Source organism: Humulus lupulus, chromosome 2 (assembly GCF_963169125.1).
Source record: "Humulus lupulus chromosome 2, drHumLupu1.1, whole genome shotgun sequence".
Taxonomy (NCBI): domain Eukaryota; kingdom Viridiplantae; phylum Streptophyta; class Magnoliopsida; order Rosales; family Cannabaceae; genus Humulus; species Humulus lupulus.
The window spans coordinates 4,301,024-4,314,562 of record NC_084794.1 but is presented as its reverse complement, the minus strand read 5'-3'; the positions used below and the strand labels follow the sequence as shown (position 1 = coordinate 4,314,562).

The 13,539-nt window shown below is 37.3% G+C and overlaps 2 protein-coding genes across 8 annotated transcripts; one reads left to right on the top strand and one right to left on the bottom strand.

Annotated features, from left to right (window-relative positions):
- The first annotated feature begins 481 nt into the window (after positions 1 to 481).
- Positions 482 to 2,578, top strand: LOC133816964 (UPF0496 protein At3g19330-like). 3 transcript variants are annotated; one of them, XM_062249321.1, is made up of 5 exons: positions 482 to 640; positions 725 to 1,702; positions 1,795 to 1,907; positions 2,015 to 2,032; positions 2,210 to 2,578. In XM_062249321.1, exons 1-3 carry the CDS (start codon positions 547 to 549, stop codon positions 1,830 to 1,832), a joined length of 1,110 nt encoding a protein of 369 aa, XP_062105305.1. In that variant the 5' UTR covers positions 482 to 546; the 3' UTR covers positions 1,833 to 1,907; positions 2,015 to 2,032; positions 2,210 to 2,578. The 3 variants fall into 3 exon arrangements, with proteins under 3 accessions (XP_062105305.1, XP_062105303.1, XP_062105304.1); XM_062249319.1 differs by having other exon boundaries at positions 1,779 to 1,907; XM_062249320.1 differs by having other exon boundaries at positions 1,795 to 2,032.
- A 128-nt stretch (positions 2,579 to 2,706) lies between these two features.
- Positions 2,707 to 6,362, bottom strand: LOC133816965 (proline-rich receptor-like protein kinase PERK8). Of its 5 annotated transcripts, none has more exons than XM_062249325.1 (8): positions 6,203 to 6,362; positions 5,006 to 5,707; positions 4,661 to 4,872; positions 4,161 to 4,287; positions 4,004 to 4,075; positions 3,589 to 3,784; positions 3,359 to 3,491; positions 2,707 to 3,265 (listed from the first exon to the last, which is right to left on the bottom strand). In XM_062249325.1, the coding sequence occupies exons 2-8, from the start codon at positions 5,154 to 5,156 to the stop codon at positions 3,002 to 3,004; spliced, it is 1,155 nt and encodes a 384-aa protein (XP_062105309.1). In that variant the 5' UTR covers positions 5,157 to 5,707; positions 6,203 to 6,362; the 3' UTR covers positions 2,707 to 3,001. The 5 variants fall into 5 exon arrangements, with proteins under 5 accessions (XP_062105309.1, XP_062105308.1, XP_062105307.1 ...); XM_062249324.1 differs by having other exon boundaries at positions 5,006 to 5,224; positions 6,203 to 6,361; XM_062249323.1 differs by lacking the exon at positions 6,203 to 6,362 and having other exon boundaries at positions 5,006 to 5,224; positions 5,433 to 6,143.
- Between the last annotated feature and the right edge of the window lie 7,177 nt (positions 6,363 to 13,539).

Sequence of the window (13,539 nt, the reverse complement as noted above, 5' to 3'; positions counted from 1 at the left end):
TTAGACTCTGTGTTTTTTTCCATTACTTGTTTGGACCTTGTGTTTTGACAAATTATTTTTTGGACCTTATGTTTTGTAAAATAGTTAAAATAGAACCCTAAACCCGATTTTGGTCAATGTTTTCTCAACTAAAATCACAAATAATTTACCAAACTAATAATTCAGAACAAAAATAAAATCATTCTGCTTAAAAATTGTATTGTTATATTCAATTTTTTCTTCATCAAAATTGAGTTTAGGGTTCTATTTTAACCATTTTACAAAACATAGGGTCCAAAAAATAATTTGTCAAAACACAAAGTCCAAATAGGTAATGGAAAAAAATATAAATTAGTTCAAAATTGTCAATTTATACTAGTTTTGATAAATATATATTTTTTATAATTAAAAATCTATTTTATAATGAATATATATCATATTTGGGCCTGGAACGGTAGTTGGGCCCAGTGGGCATTCAAACAGGAAGACTTTTTCGAGTCAAACCTGTCTGTGTTTGGTAACTAATATCTAATGATTCGATTCAGACATAGTAACTACTAGAAGCAGATGCTGCACCACTGTCTCATCCTCAACCCATCGCCGTCGCCGTCGCCGCTCACCAATGGCCATTATCACTATCAACCTCAAGCTCAAGCTCAAGGTAAGCTTCTCATTCTTCTTCTTCGTCTGGTTATGATAATTCGATCATTTCATGATGAAAGACAGCTAACATTAAAACCAACAGCTGATTTCGCCGCCGATGGCGATGGCGGAGGCGGAGGCGAAACAGCTAGCGTAGCCAGCACTCAGCCCTCTCCCAATCTAGCTCGAGAGTACTCCAACGTATTACAATCCCTTTCCTACCAAGAAATTCGCTCCACCGTCGAGGTCCTCTACTACGACCAAGACCAAAACGCCATCTTGGAAAGAGTGCTTAACCCTAACCGCGATTGCGTCGAAGAGGCCCTCCGTTACGCCAAGCCAAACACTCTCACACGCCTCGTCTCCGAATACTTCGAACACAGCGAGTACACCACCCAACTCTGCCTTCACCTCCAACAAGCCGTCGCCCGTGCTCGTGAGCTTTACGCACCTCTGCACGACCTCCTCCAACTCCTCCCAGCTGATTCCAACTCTCTATCTGAGTCCCACTGCAATTGGGCCAACGAAACCTTCCTCAAATTCGACGCTCTTCATAACCCATTCTCCTTTCCCGACGATACCCACCACAACTTCGATCACATCCGTGGCTGTTTCTCCAACCTCAGAAAACAGCTCGACCGCCGCTTACGCAAGTCTCGATCTTTAATTCGCATTCTCTTTGACACTGCCTTCTTCTCTAGGCCTGTGGTACTCACTACCAGAGCTCTTACTTCCCTTGTGGTGTGCACTGCATTGCCAATGACCAAGAAGGTTTCCCGCGTGGCTCAACTGGATGCTGCAGCCAAAGGTACTTACGTTCTTCACGAGGATCTGAACACCATTAAAAGCCTTGTGGACCGTCTGCAGTCGTTTATTGAGGAGGACAAGGTTTCTGTTCGGATGGGTTTGGATAGCTGTGGAGAGAGGCATCTCATACATGAAGTGGTCAAACAGCTCCGCAAGAACCACTCAAAAATTGTTCATCAGCTCGATGATTTGGAGGATCATATATACCTTTGTTTCAACACTGTTAATAAGGCTAGACTTCGGCTCTTAGAGCAGATTTATCTTCATCAGACTTGTAAATTCTTATCCCCATGTCTGTTTTAATTAGCTTTTACATTATCACATCTATATGGTCTTGATATATCCTTTAGTATTTTCTGTTGCCAGCATTGTCAGGAGATACCAGACAAACGGAAGAGACATGACTTGGCCACTCATCCTCACCAAATGTTTCACTTACAGAATGAAGATGAAGCTAACTTTAATTTGATGCACACAAGGTTTTTCTCTTAGACAGTTATCTTTGCCTTAATTCATGATCATGACTTAAAGAGAAGGCTTTGATAGGTTACCCTGACCTTGAACCATACCAATTATTTTGTTGCAGAAATCTCATTGTTATCAGGTACCCTTTATTCACTTCGTTCTAGTCAATTGTAGATTTCATATTTAAACAGCATATCAAGGAAATTGTTTTGATATTCCGTAGATAGGTACTGCTAAGAAACGTGAGCTTTCTTCGTTTTTATCTTTGATTTTCCGTAGTCCAAACTAAACTGTTTTGTTGATTTGTGTTGCACAGGATCATGACAGACAATGGGGATCATTTCTCCAAAAGTTCCACAGCTGATCCGCAAGGCAGGAGAAGATATCTCCTTGGCTTTCAAGACTAGGACTACTTGACTTAGTTTCTTTCATCACACTCTCATGGAGCAAGAACAAGAAAACATATGTTAGTCTTGTCACTTCACTTGTTCCCAAAGGTTTTGATACTCATTTGTACAAACGAGTTTTTTTCCTCGTTATTATTACATAGGGTTAACCAATTCTTTGGCAGTTTAATAAAAAGCAATACTTACTACAGTTTTGATAAATTTGATTCGAGGAATAATACATGAAGACATATTTGTCTGTAAACTGTACTGGCAATCAATACAATGCACTTTGCACATCTTGTGATTGTAAATTTACTTTCTTTGGTGAGTTTTGAATGAGTTTGCTATGCTAATTTGCAGAGATAAAACACCCCCCAACCCACCCAAATAAAAATGGCATTGGAAAGTAAATTATAGAGCAATATCACACCTTACTTCTGCTTTAATATTAACAAATAAATAATGGTTTAATTTTACAACAAGGATTTTAATAAATTTTTGGACATTTAAAACAAAAAATAAAAAAATAATGCAGCTGTTCTTTATACACTTATCTAACAGCTGATATCTGCACCTCTGATGTGTTCTCTACAGGTAAAAATAATGAAGGAAAAAAAAAAACACAAATATGGCCACTCATGATTCCTTTTTTATTTTTGTTTTCTTTGCTTTTTTTTTTTTGTACGCAATTTATATAAAAAAATAGAAATATATAATTTTTATTTAGAGGCTTTAAATAACTGGCTTCCAAGGATGACATTTGGGGTTCCTTCCCCCATGACTGTGGTTAAGCTCATCTCTTTCTCCAGTATCTTGTCAAGTTGCATTACCACATAATTCATCAATGGACGCCTCTCACTTGAGACTTGAACCAATTGAATAATCAACTCTATCAACCCTTCCATTCCTTCTGCTGTGAACCTATTCCCCATTCTTCCATCAATCATGCTCCCCACATTGCTATTTTCTTGGAAATTTTGCACCTTTTAACTCAAACCAAACAACAACATAAACAATGAAGCCAAAAAACACAGAAAAAGATCTGCAAACTTAAGACCATATTGCATTATACATACCCACTCAACCAGGTTCTGACTAGACTCGGACGATGGCATGTCTGTCGCCTCTCTTCCACTCACTAACTCGAGAAGAAAAACGCCATAACTGTAGACATCGCTCTTCTCTGAAAATCGTCCGAACTCCTTCACCCTGCAATGTAACAAAGCCAGCCACATGAATGAAAAGCGAAAAGGCCACTATGATGTAATGTTAGAATTGTTGTAAAGGGATGAGAGAAACACAGTACTCTGGTGCAAGAAATATTTCATCAGCGGCTGCAGCTTGAGTAGATGGCCCTGCGACGTTATTATTAAATCTTCCTAGGAAATTCCTGAGTCCAGCATCAGCTACTTTAGCTATGAAATTTTCATCTACAAGAACATTGGCTGTTTTAAAATCCTTGTGTACCAAACGAGGACTCAGAGAATGAAGATAAGCCAAACCTGCACACAGGCGATACAAATGAGCAAAGCGAAAATGAGGACTGAACACCACTTTCAACACCTTTCATGCTTAGAAGGACAGTCTAGACACCAACTGAAAGTCCTGACAGTATCTTACAAAACAATTTGTGGTGCCATTTGGATGTTTTTAACTAAACAGAAGAAAAAAAACTGATACCAGGAAAGCCACAAATGCTCACTGATTTTCCAGAGGATCACCTTTAGCTGCCCCTAGAGCTATTGCAAGTCTATGCTTGAATTCTAGCTTCTCACGCGAATGTTGAGCAGTGCCTGAGGTTTAAATAAAGCTTAAGATGAGAATAACAATAGGGGAAGTTCAATATCAGAAAACTTTGAACTCAGTAGAGAGAGTTACCATATAAGTGAGCAGAAACACTTCCATTAGGAATATATTCGTATATAAGAAACTGCAGATTCTTTTCCTGGCAGTACCCCAGAAGAGTAACAAGATTTCGATGCTGTATAGGTGAGAGATAATGCACCTGAAAACTCCATTGGTTTAAACATGTTATGAATTATATTGAAAATGATATATAACAAATACAGTAGGATTCTAGGATTGGATTGGATGATATCATGTGATTTTGTTATGAAATTGGAGAGGATATTGCAAAAATTAATCCAGTAACTTAAATAATTTCTTTAGTATGGAATAACTTGATCTCGTTGAAAAACTTGAGATAATTTAATCCAATGAAGAAAAAAAACATCCAACTTATCTTTTTAATTTATTGTTGGCAAATAATCTGTTTATTCATTCTTACTACACTCATATTTTTTTAATCCAATTCTATCAAATCCAGTGGCACTTTCTAAAAGTGACCTAGAAGAAGTGAGAGAGAAGGTGATTAGTACCTCCTCAATAAATTCTTGTGTAGGAGCTCCATGTCTCTTTTTGATAGCTACAAGCATCCCATCATGAAGCAAACCTTTGTATACCTCCCCAAATTTTCCTTCTCCAATCAAATTTTTGTCACTGAAATTCTTGGTAGCAAGAGACAGTTCTTCCATTTGAAAACGCCTAGTATCTCTAACCGATGATAACTCAACCCCAACATGCCTTCCAACTGCAAATCATACCCTAATTCATCATCATCATAAGTAACAAAAAAAGGAAAAAGGAAAAGCTCACAACAAAAATAGCTGTTCTTTTGCAATGAAAAATCATTTGGGGTTTGGGGGGGAGGGAACTTGAGTTACCTTGTACTGATGGATCAGAAGAACCTGTCTCTGAAGTTCTTGAAGCACTCCTATGGCGAGATAGGTAGAACCAAATGAATAGAACAATTATCCCAACCAATACCACGGCTCCTGCAGCACCTCCTAATGCTGCTGCAAGAGTCCCTGACATTTGGTATGGGATCCCCTTTCAACTATGCCAAATGGTATTATTGTTTGAAGAATTATCATACATTGAACCTGAAAATAGATATAAAGGGGTTGATCAAAAGCATAAGATAAGATGATAAAAAGCTAGAATATAGCTAGTTGTTGTGTAGATAAGGTGTACAGTATTGTGGGTAGGAATCAGGAAAGACTCAGAGAATAGTGAACAGCAAAAAGAGTCATCTTTTATTGGCAATATTAGCTCTTCTAAGTTTCTCTGAACAAGTTAAAGGGTGCAAACCTGTATTCCTCAAAAAGCTTCTCAGCTTCATTTGCCCAAATGGGAAAGGAAAAGAAAAAAAAAAACCCAGAAAATGAAATGATTGAAAAGACCAATTCTTTGATGATTAATTGAAGAAAGAATCAATTTTTCTGATTAAATTAAGGGCAAAGGGGTATGAGAGTGAGTGAAAGACTGTCTGCCTGTCATGGCTGGCCTTCTTATGGACAATGCCGACAGAAAGTGACCTCGCGCCGACAAAGCTTTCAGGGTTTATTACTACTGCAACTGCAATTCTTTACCAAATCACCAAATCTCAATTCAATTTCATTCCACTTTCTCTCACTCTCTCTATATATGTATATATATTTATTTACATCTATGTATACATACATACAGAAACAAAGAAAGAACCCTTTTTTATTCTCTTAGATGCAGACCAATCAACATAAAAACATTAAAAATTTATGAGAGAAAAGATCAAGAATCAGATTGATTGCAGAAGAAGATGAATTCATTCACATCTCATAATCATACATTTTCAAAAAGAAAAGAAAAAAAAAACTATATTTTATTTTAATTGATTTATATATGTATATATAACAATACATAAAATGGAAATAAAATAAAAATAACAATAGTAGGTTTTGGTTTTGTGTGGGCTTGGGCTGTAAAGCAGTATATTGGTTGTCTGGTACTGCAAGTTGAATCATGAATATTGAAGAGAGAGAGAGAGAGAGAGAGAGAGAGAGAGAGAGAGAGAGAGAGTGGAGCTTTGGTGTACAACTTACATGGCATCTTCGCTGTTTACAGATTCATAGTAGCACTATCAATACACCAACCACACAGCCAGCTTGCCTTGCCTTGGCTTTGCTTGCTTATTTATTTATTTTTATCAATTTATATATGTATATATATATATATAAACAGAGAGAATAAAATGAGAGAGAAAGAGGGTATATTATATACCACTGTTTATATATGTATAGATATACAAATGGAATATAAAAGAAGGTAGAATGGACAAAGTAATAAGAAGAAGCCATGAGAGATTCAAAGGTGTGGCCTTTTGTGGGGTTGCTATCCCCACCAGCCAGCTATGTTGACATTGCTCCTACTACTATAAATATATTAATAATAATAATAATTAATATACCATTTTATTAAACAAACATATATATTATATACATATTATATGTAGTAACGGCTACCTCATAAGATATATATATATATATCATATAAAAATATGATCTTTTGGCTTTATTTTTCTATCTTCATCTTTCTTTATCTTTTTACAGAGTTGCAGATTTTTAATCACATCAACTCTCTTCGGATTCTTATTATCAACTTTAATTATAAGCTTATAATTATTATTATTATTATCATTACTATCATGACAAACAATCATCATTACTATGACTTTGCTTGCAGTTTCATCTGTTCTTTTCTTCTCTTATATATATATTTTTCTATTAATTATTAATGCTTTCTTTACTATATATCTAAACTATTCACAATAGTGCAACAATAACATTCCCAACAAAGCACCAATCATAATTATTATTATAATGAATGCCACAATCACCTCATTATTGTAAATTTAGTATTTCTTTGCCTTGATTTGTCCTTGATTGGTATAGTCATGTTTGAATTAAATTTTTGTAAGATTATTTGTGTTGTTGATCTATCGCTGTTTTTCTTAATTGGCAAATTAATTCCAATTTTCTTATTTTGGAACAAAGTAAAATTTAGTTTTGATTAAAAATATTTAAAGTGCCTTAAAAAAAATTATATTGGTGAGTTTCATATGTCTCTCTAGGGCTTCAAAACCTTGCACTCCATCTTTACTACCGTGAGAGTTGGTGCAGCATCTTTACCGTGCACCACCACCAGACTTTGTGTTATATTATTTATAATATAATGTATAGATTAAATAATGTGACAAAATGTGTTACATATTGTAACATAATATATATGAAAGTTACATTTTTTTTAGATAGTGTGAATATTTAAATGTGTAATGTATTTGGGTTACAAAATCAGTTACAAATTTGTAACCTCAAATATTACCCAATAATGTGTAAATTATATGTTATACATTTTTGAGTTTGAATTTCACAAAGCCATAAGTTATATGGTTGTTGGAAATGTGAATTTAACTCTCATAATGTGTATGAAAGTTACAAAATCAAGTGGGAATGAGTTTGGAATGTTTTGGAAAAGTTTAGAAAATTGGGTGGCTGAAATACTCTTTGGCCACGGTCAGCCAAGTGCTTTGTAGATAGAAAAATGGTATGTCTTACAAGTGAGCATTAGACTCCTATTTATAGAGTTTCAGATACCCTTTGACTTTCAAATTCCACCAACCCCATAGCTGTTACCAATGTTTAATTAGATGTTTATGGAATTAAAATGAAGATTTGAGAGTTACATAGGATGTTAGAACCGTTCAAATTGGAAAAAATGAAAAGTGGTTTTAGTTATCAGCCTCACTGGCCGCGGCCAGGAGTATCAGTGGCTGCGACCACTGGCCTTTGTCCCCTAGGCTGCGACCAGGGATAATCAGTGGCCGCAGCCACATGCAATTTTCAACATACAAATTTTTAGTTTTTCCAAAACATCCCAAACCCTTTCCCACATGATTTTGTAACATCCATACACCTAATGGGAGTTAAAAATATGTCTCCAACAACCATATTTCATAATGGCGACTTGGGATGGTGAGTATGCGAGCTAAGCTAGCAATACTCCAAATGAGTAAGCATTGGTGCTTCTCACATGTGAGCTCCCAACTTGGTAGCAAGTATATTAAATTGTACTTACAAAAAATATTGGTGACTAATCCAATAATTCCTTAAAGCTATTAAGGATTCATAAATTTCCAATTTCGTAACTACCTATTACTATTTTAGTAACTCTTTGCCTCTTTGGCTCCAAGGTATCATATTTTCATCTTGATTGTCACCACCCAAAAAAGAAATTCCATAAAAATTACTAAATTTAAAAATATAATATCAGCGTTAGATCTTTTTGGGTTTTACTTTAGTTAGTTTCACTTTAAATGGAATAGTGAAGGAGAGTTGAGGAATGTTTTAGTAAAGGAATGTTTCAAACAAATTAATAATCAAATTTAGTACTTTGCTAACTCATTTATTAAATTGGTAACCATCAAAACTATAAGAAAACACATAGTTACCAAATTGATTACTATAAGATAACTCATAGTTACCAAATTAGTAACCGTCATTATTATCTAGTAACCCATAGTTACCAAATTAATAAACAACGTTTCTATGTAGTGGAATTGGTTCTATCATCTTCACCTTAGCGATAATTAATATTTATGTCATTATGTTTGCATTCATTCACGTTTTCTCAACTATTTCACTTTATTAAGAAATTGGTATTTTAATATTCCACTTTCAATGGAGTTGCAATATTTGTTGTATAGATTAATTTCACATATTAGTTTTGAAACTAATCAACTATTAGTTTCAAAAGTGTATTTTCAAAATCGTATTTTCTTGTTTCTATTTACTTTTTTGTTATTAGTTTTTTTTTGTTACTGATTTTTTTAATGTTTCTACCGTTATTATTTGTAATAGTTTCTATATTACATGTTATTTTATAAAAAATAATTTTATGACATTGTTTCTACCACAATTACTTATATAATATGCAACGTGCAATGTACGTTTTGCTTAGTTTTATTTATAGAATTTATTAATTATTTTTCTTAAATTTGTATTATTGTCATATAAATTTAAAATAAATATACAATATTATATATAAAAGAATCACATAAATATATTAAAAGAAAAATTAAACCAAAAAGTTGTTTATGATTTTAAATATATATAATGTGTATAATTTTTTTAATAAAAATAAAGATTATGTATTATATATTATTGTTATATAATGATATTTTGTAATATTTAAGTTTATATTAAAATAAGTATTAAATATTGTTTTAATAATAATATTTTATAATATTTAAATTTATATTAATATAATTAGTAAAAAGTTAGGATTATATATTATATATTATTATCATAATAATATTTGAATTTATATTAATATAATTATTAAACATCTAATTTTGTATTATTTATTATTATAATAATGATATTTTATAGCATTTGAATTTGAATTTAATAAAATTATTAAATATGTAGTCTCATATTATATATTATTATAATAATATTTTATATTATTTGAATTTATATTAATATAATTAATAAATATATATTTTTAATTAACTTTAAATGTATATTCCGTTAAATATTTAAAATTAACAAAAAAAAAATTATTAACATAAAAAAATTTCGTGATCTTACACACTTTTTATATAGAAGAGATATATATAAAAAAAGTAGAACACTTAGAAATTGTTGCTTGTGTGTTAGTGAAAACTCAATGCTTGCTCAACAGAAAAAGTGCTCATGGAGAAAATTGAAAATATGTAATTGATATCACATAGGAGAAAATATTTACAAAAGTAACATAAAGCTTTAAGGAAGCTTCAAGGAATTTCACATATTGTTTCTTGGTACAAAATTGTGCATTATAAATAACTATTCTCAGACTATTTATAGGCATGGTTATAAGAATTCTTCCTTAATTTTAAGGATATTATAAGATACATATTAGGTCTAAATCGAGATAACAAATCTCATAGTGTAAACACTGTAGTGGACAAAATCTGTATACTTGATAAATAATAGTCCAACAAGCAGTCAGTCAGCCCAATAAGCTATCTAACTAGCCAATAAGACCCAAGCCCATGAAAATAGGCATATACAAAGTACCATCCAAATACCCAAAACCATACCCGGACCCGAATTCAGATACACTTAGTCAGCCAGGGACCTTGAAACAGTCAAGACTCCCATCACGTTCGCCAAGAATCTCGGAACGAAACCACTTGGAGCGAGTCAAACGAATCAGAAAGACGGAGGAGGACGGAACGAAAAGGAGGACAATAAATAAAACCATCAGAGGTTGAGAAAAGACATAAGATAATCACTGGACTTTCTTTACTCTTTAATTGAAACAAGGCTACTCTATTTCTGAGCAATCCAGTCAAGCAGGACTAGTTAGTCAGTCTAATTGGACCTGACCTAGTCACTTGGCCCCTCCGTCATCGCCACCGTCACTCTGACCATTTTACGACTCTTCCATCCATCATTATTTCGATTATTTATATCGTAATTTTATTGCTTTCTATTAGCTCTCATTATAACCCGACTGACTTGAGCGTCAGAGTCCCTTTGGCTGACACCCCACCGGTGCTCCCAATTGAACTCTCGTCTCTCTTCTCTTTGTTCTTGACAGGTTGCTGGTGCCCATCTAATCAATTGTAGGAAATCACCTCTACAAACACAATCGATTACATTTATTGTGAATAAATATCCCTAAACAAGGATTGATTAGATAATTTAGACTAAATCTCCTAATTGTAGAGATTTCCCAATAGCATATTCTGTTTGTACGCCCTGGTTTTCCCACGGGCTGTTTAGCAGGACGAGCCTCGGACTAAACATGATTTAGTCCGAGGTTCCCACAGGCCAGATGCTCTATTTCCAGGACGGGCCCTTTCTAGCTCGCACTTGTTGCACCAGGAGCTGGGAAGAACATCCGGCGACCACGGACGGATGAGCTCAGGTTATGAATTGCTCCAGTAACGAGCTTCTCAGGAAGCTCTGACCCTATGGGAAGTCAACACGCAAGATAAACGTGCATAATCCTGCCATCACGTGTCCGATATCCCCCTGACTTCTTGGACACGCAGCAGGAACGTGCGTATTCAGACACCCACGGACGAGTTGGGCCGTGCGGCCCATTATCTCCTTCCATACTGATTAGACCACACTTGTGTGTCAGGTTTAGGAATTAATCATGAATATCACAGACTTGATATGACAAATGGTAAGGTCACGGGATGACCTCCCTACCAACTTCCAGGTGCCTTCTCCTATAAATATGGAGACCCTGGGAGTTGATAGGGGTTGGAAAAATAGTCTTTTAAGAACTATATACTTTGTAAACCAATTACCCAGAGAATATCAATAATATTGACTAGTGGAGTAGAAGGATTTTAACATTCGAACCACTTAAAAACGTGTCTGGAGTCACCTAGTTCTTTCCACAAAGATTTCATATATGTGACGGTTCTACCTTAAGTACTAATCTCTTTCTCTTCTTCTCTTAATTATCTGTTGCCGAAGAACCGCGTCAACAGTTTGGTGCTTTCATTGAGAGCAAGTCCGATTAGTACTACCACAAACATACAACTATGGTGACCACTCGATCCAAACATGGCAACGAGACAGAACAGCATGATGGGCAGGAGGCCCGTCATGTTGCCCTCCCTGATGAGCAAGTTCCTGAAGTCCAGCAGAGGCCAGGAAAGCAGCCGGTCGGCCAAGACGACACTGGTAGTTCGGCGCCTCGGCCGCCTAATCTGAATCCATGTTATTACACTGCGGTGGAGATGGAGAATGCTCAGCTGAGGAGCCAGCTAGCAGCAGCTGGTCAGCAAATCCAGGATATTCTGAGTCGACTACCCCCTCTCACAACCAACGGTAACGTTGGAGAGAGGCAAGGCGAGGCTCCTAAGTCTCGCCGGAGTAATCGATCCAGGCGTAGCCGTTCGGGTAGACTCCCTGCAGCCAACTCCACCCCTTCACCGCACCATCAAGAGGTGAACTTCAGGGAAATTCCTCAGACCGAACAGCAGCAGTACAGCCGTTCGGTTAGGACATCAACCCCTAGCTCTCAGCCTTCCTCGAGGACGCCCAAAAGAGATCGAGGAAGTTCCCAAAGGAGGGCCGAGGGGATCCGGAGACGTCAGCCTGTCCCCGAAGAACGTCCAGTTCCTCGTCCAGCTCGCCCAGCGCGAAACCAGCAAGCTGGCAGGGCCGAGGGGCCCCCACCAAATTTAGTCCGTCCGGACGGCACTAGGATCGCCTCTCCGGTCAGGCATCCTCCTTCTCCCATCAGATATCCGTCTCCTCAGCCCGTCCGAGACATCCCGACCTACGGAAATAGTAGGGGAGACCCGCCATCGGCCGGGCCTTCCCGGCGCAGCAGGGTGCCGGGGGAAGGATCAGGTCGGAGCCGCCAAAGACGCACCTCGAGCCTGTCCAGCAGGAGTCACTGGACCGGTAGTGCACGGAGTGATCTTTCGGGAGGAGACCTGCGACAGCGACTAAGTTCAGCACAAAGTCACCATACTACCCAGGGAGGCGACCTTCGAGATCGCCTCAACTCTCACAGAGAGGATCGAGTTAGGGATGGTAGCCAGGCCCGCTCAGTTGGGGTCCGATCCGAAGTACGTAATGGCGGGAATGCCCCAAATGACCTATCTCCAGATAGGAGGGGCAACAACCCGCCTAATATGTACAACGGGTCCGGAGCTGTTGAACAGCCCCGGAATAACCCAGGATCTCAGGACAAAACCCTAGAGCGCTTAACTCAAATGGAGGAGCTGATGAAGAAGCTCCTGTCGGAGAAAGAAAAAGACGAATATGATTCAGGGGATGAGATGGAGCTCTTCGCCCCCAACATAGCAGCAACGGCATACCCTTCTGGCTTTCGTATGCCTCACTTGTCAAAGTTCAACAGGGATGGAGACCCATCTGACCACTTAGGGATGTTCAACACCCTAATGATGGCTCATAACATCGGGCCAGAGCTTCGTTGCTTGATCTTTCCTTCCACCCTAACTGGACCTGCCAGGCAGTGGTTCAAACAAAGTAAAAGGCAGTCAATCAGCTCCTGGAAGACCTTTTCGGCTGACTTCAAAAGGGCGTTCCGCGCCTCTCAGACCGCTAGGGTCCAGGCCGACTCCCTAGCTAACGTGAGACAGCAACCTGGAGAGACGCTAAAAGCCTACTTGAGCAGATTTGCAAATGTCGCTGCTCGAGCCAGAGACGCCGACGACAGCTCCAAACTCATGGCTATGAGGACCGGGATCCTAGTAGGCGGAGATCTGTGGAAGGATATTCAAAGGAGGGGGGTCAGCTCAGTTAGTGAATTCCTTAACAGAGCCCAAGAGTGGATAAACTTGGAAGAAGCTGAAGCTTCAGCCGCGGGGACCAGCCAGGTCCTCGAGAAGCCCGCTGGG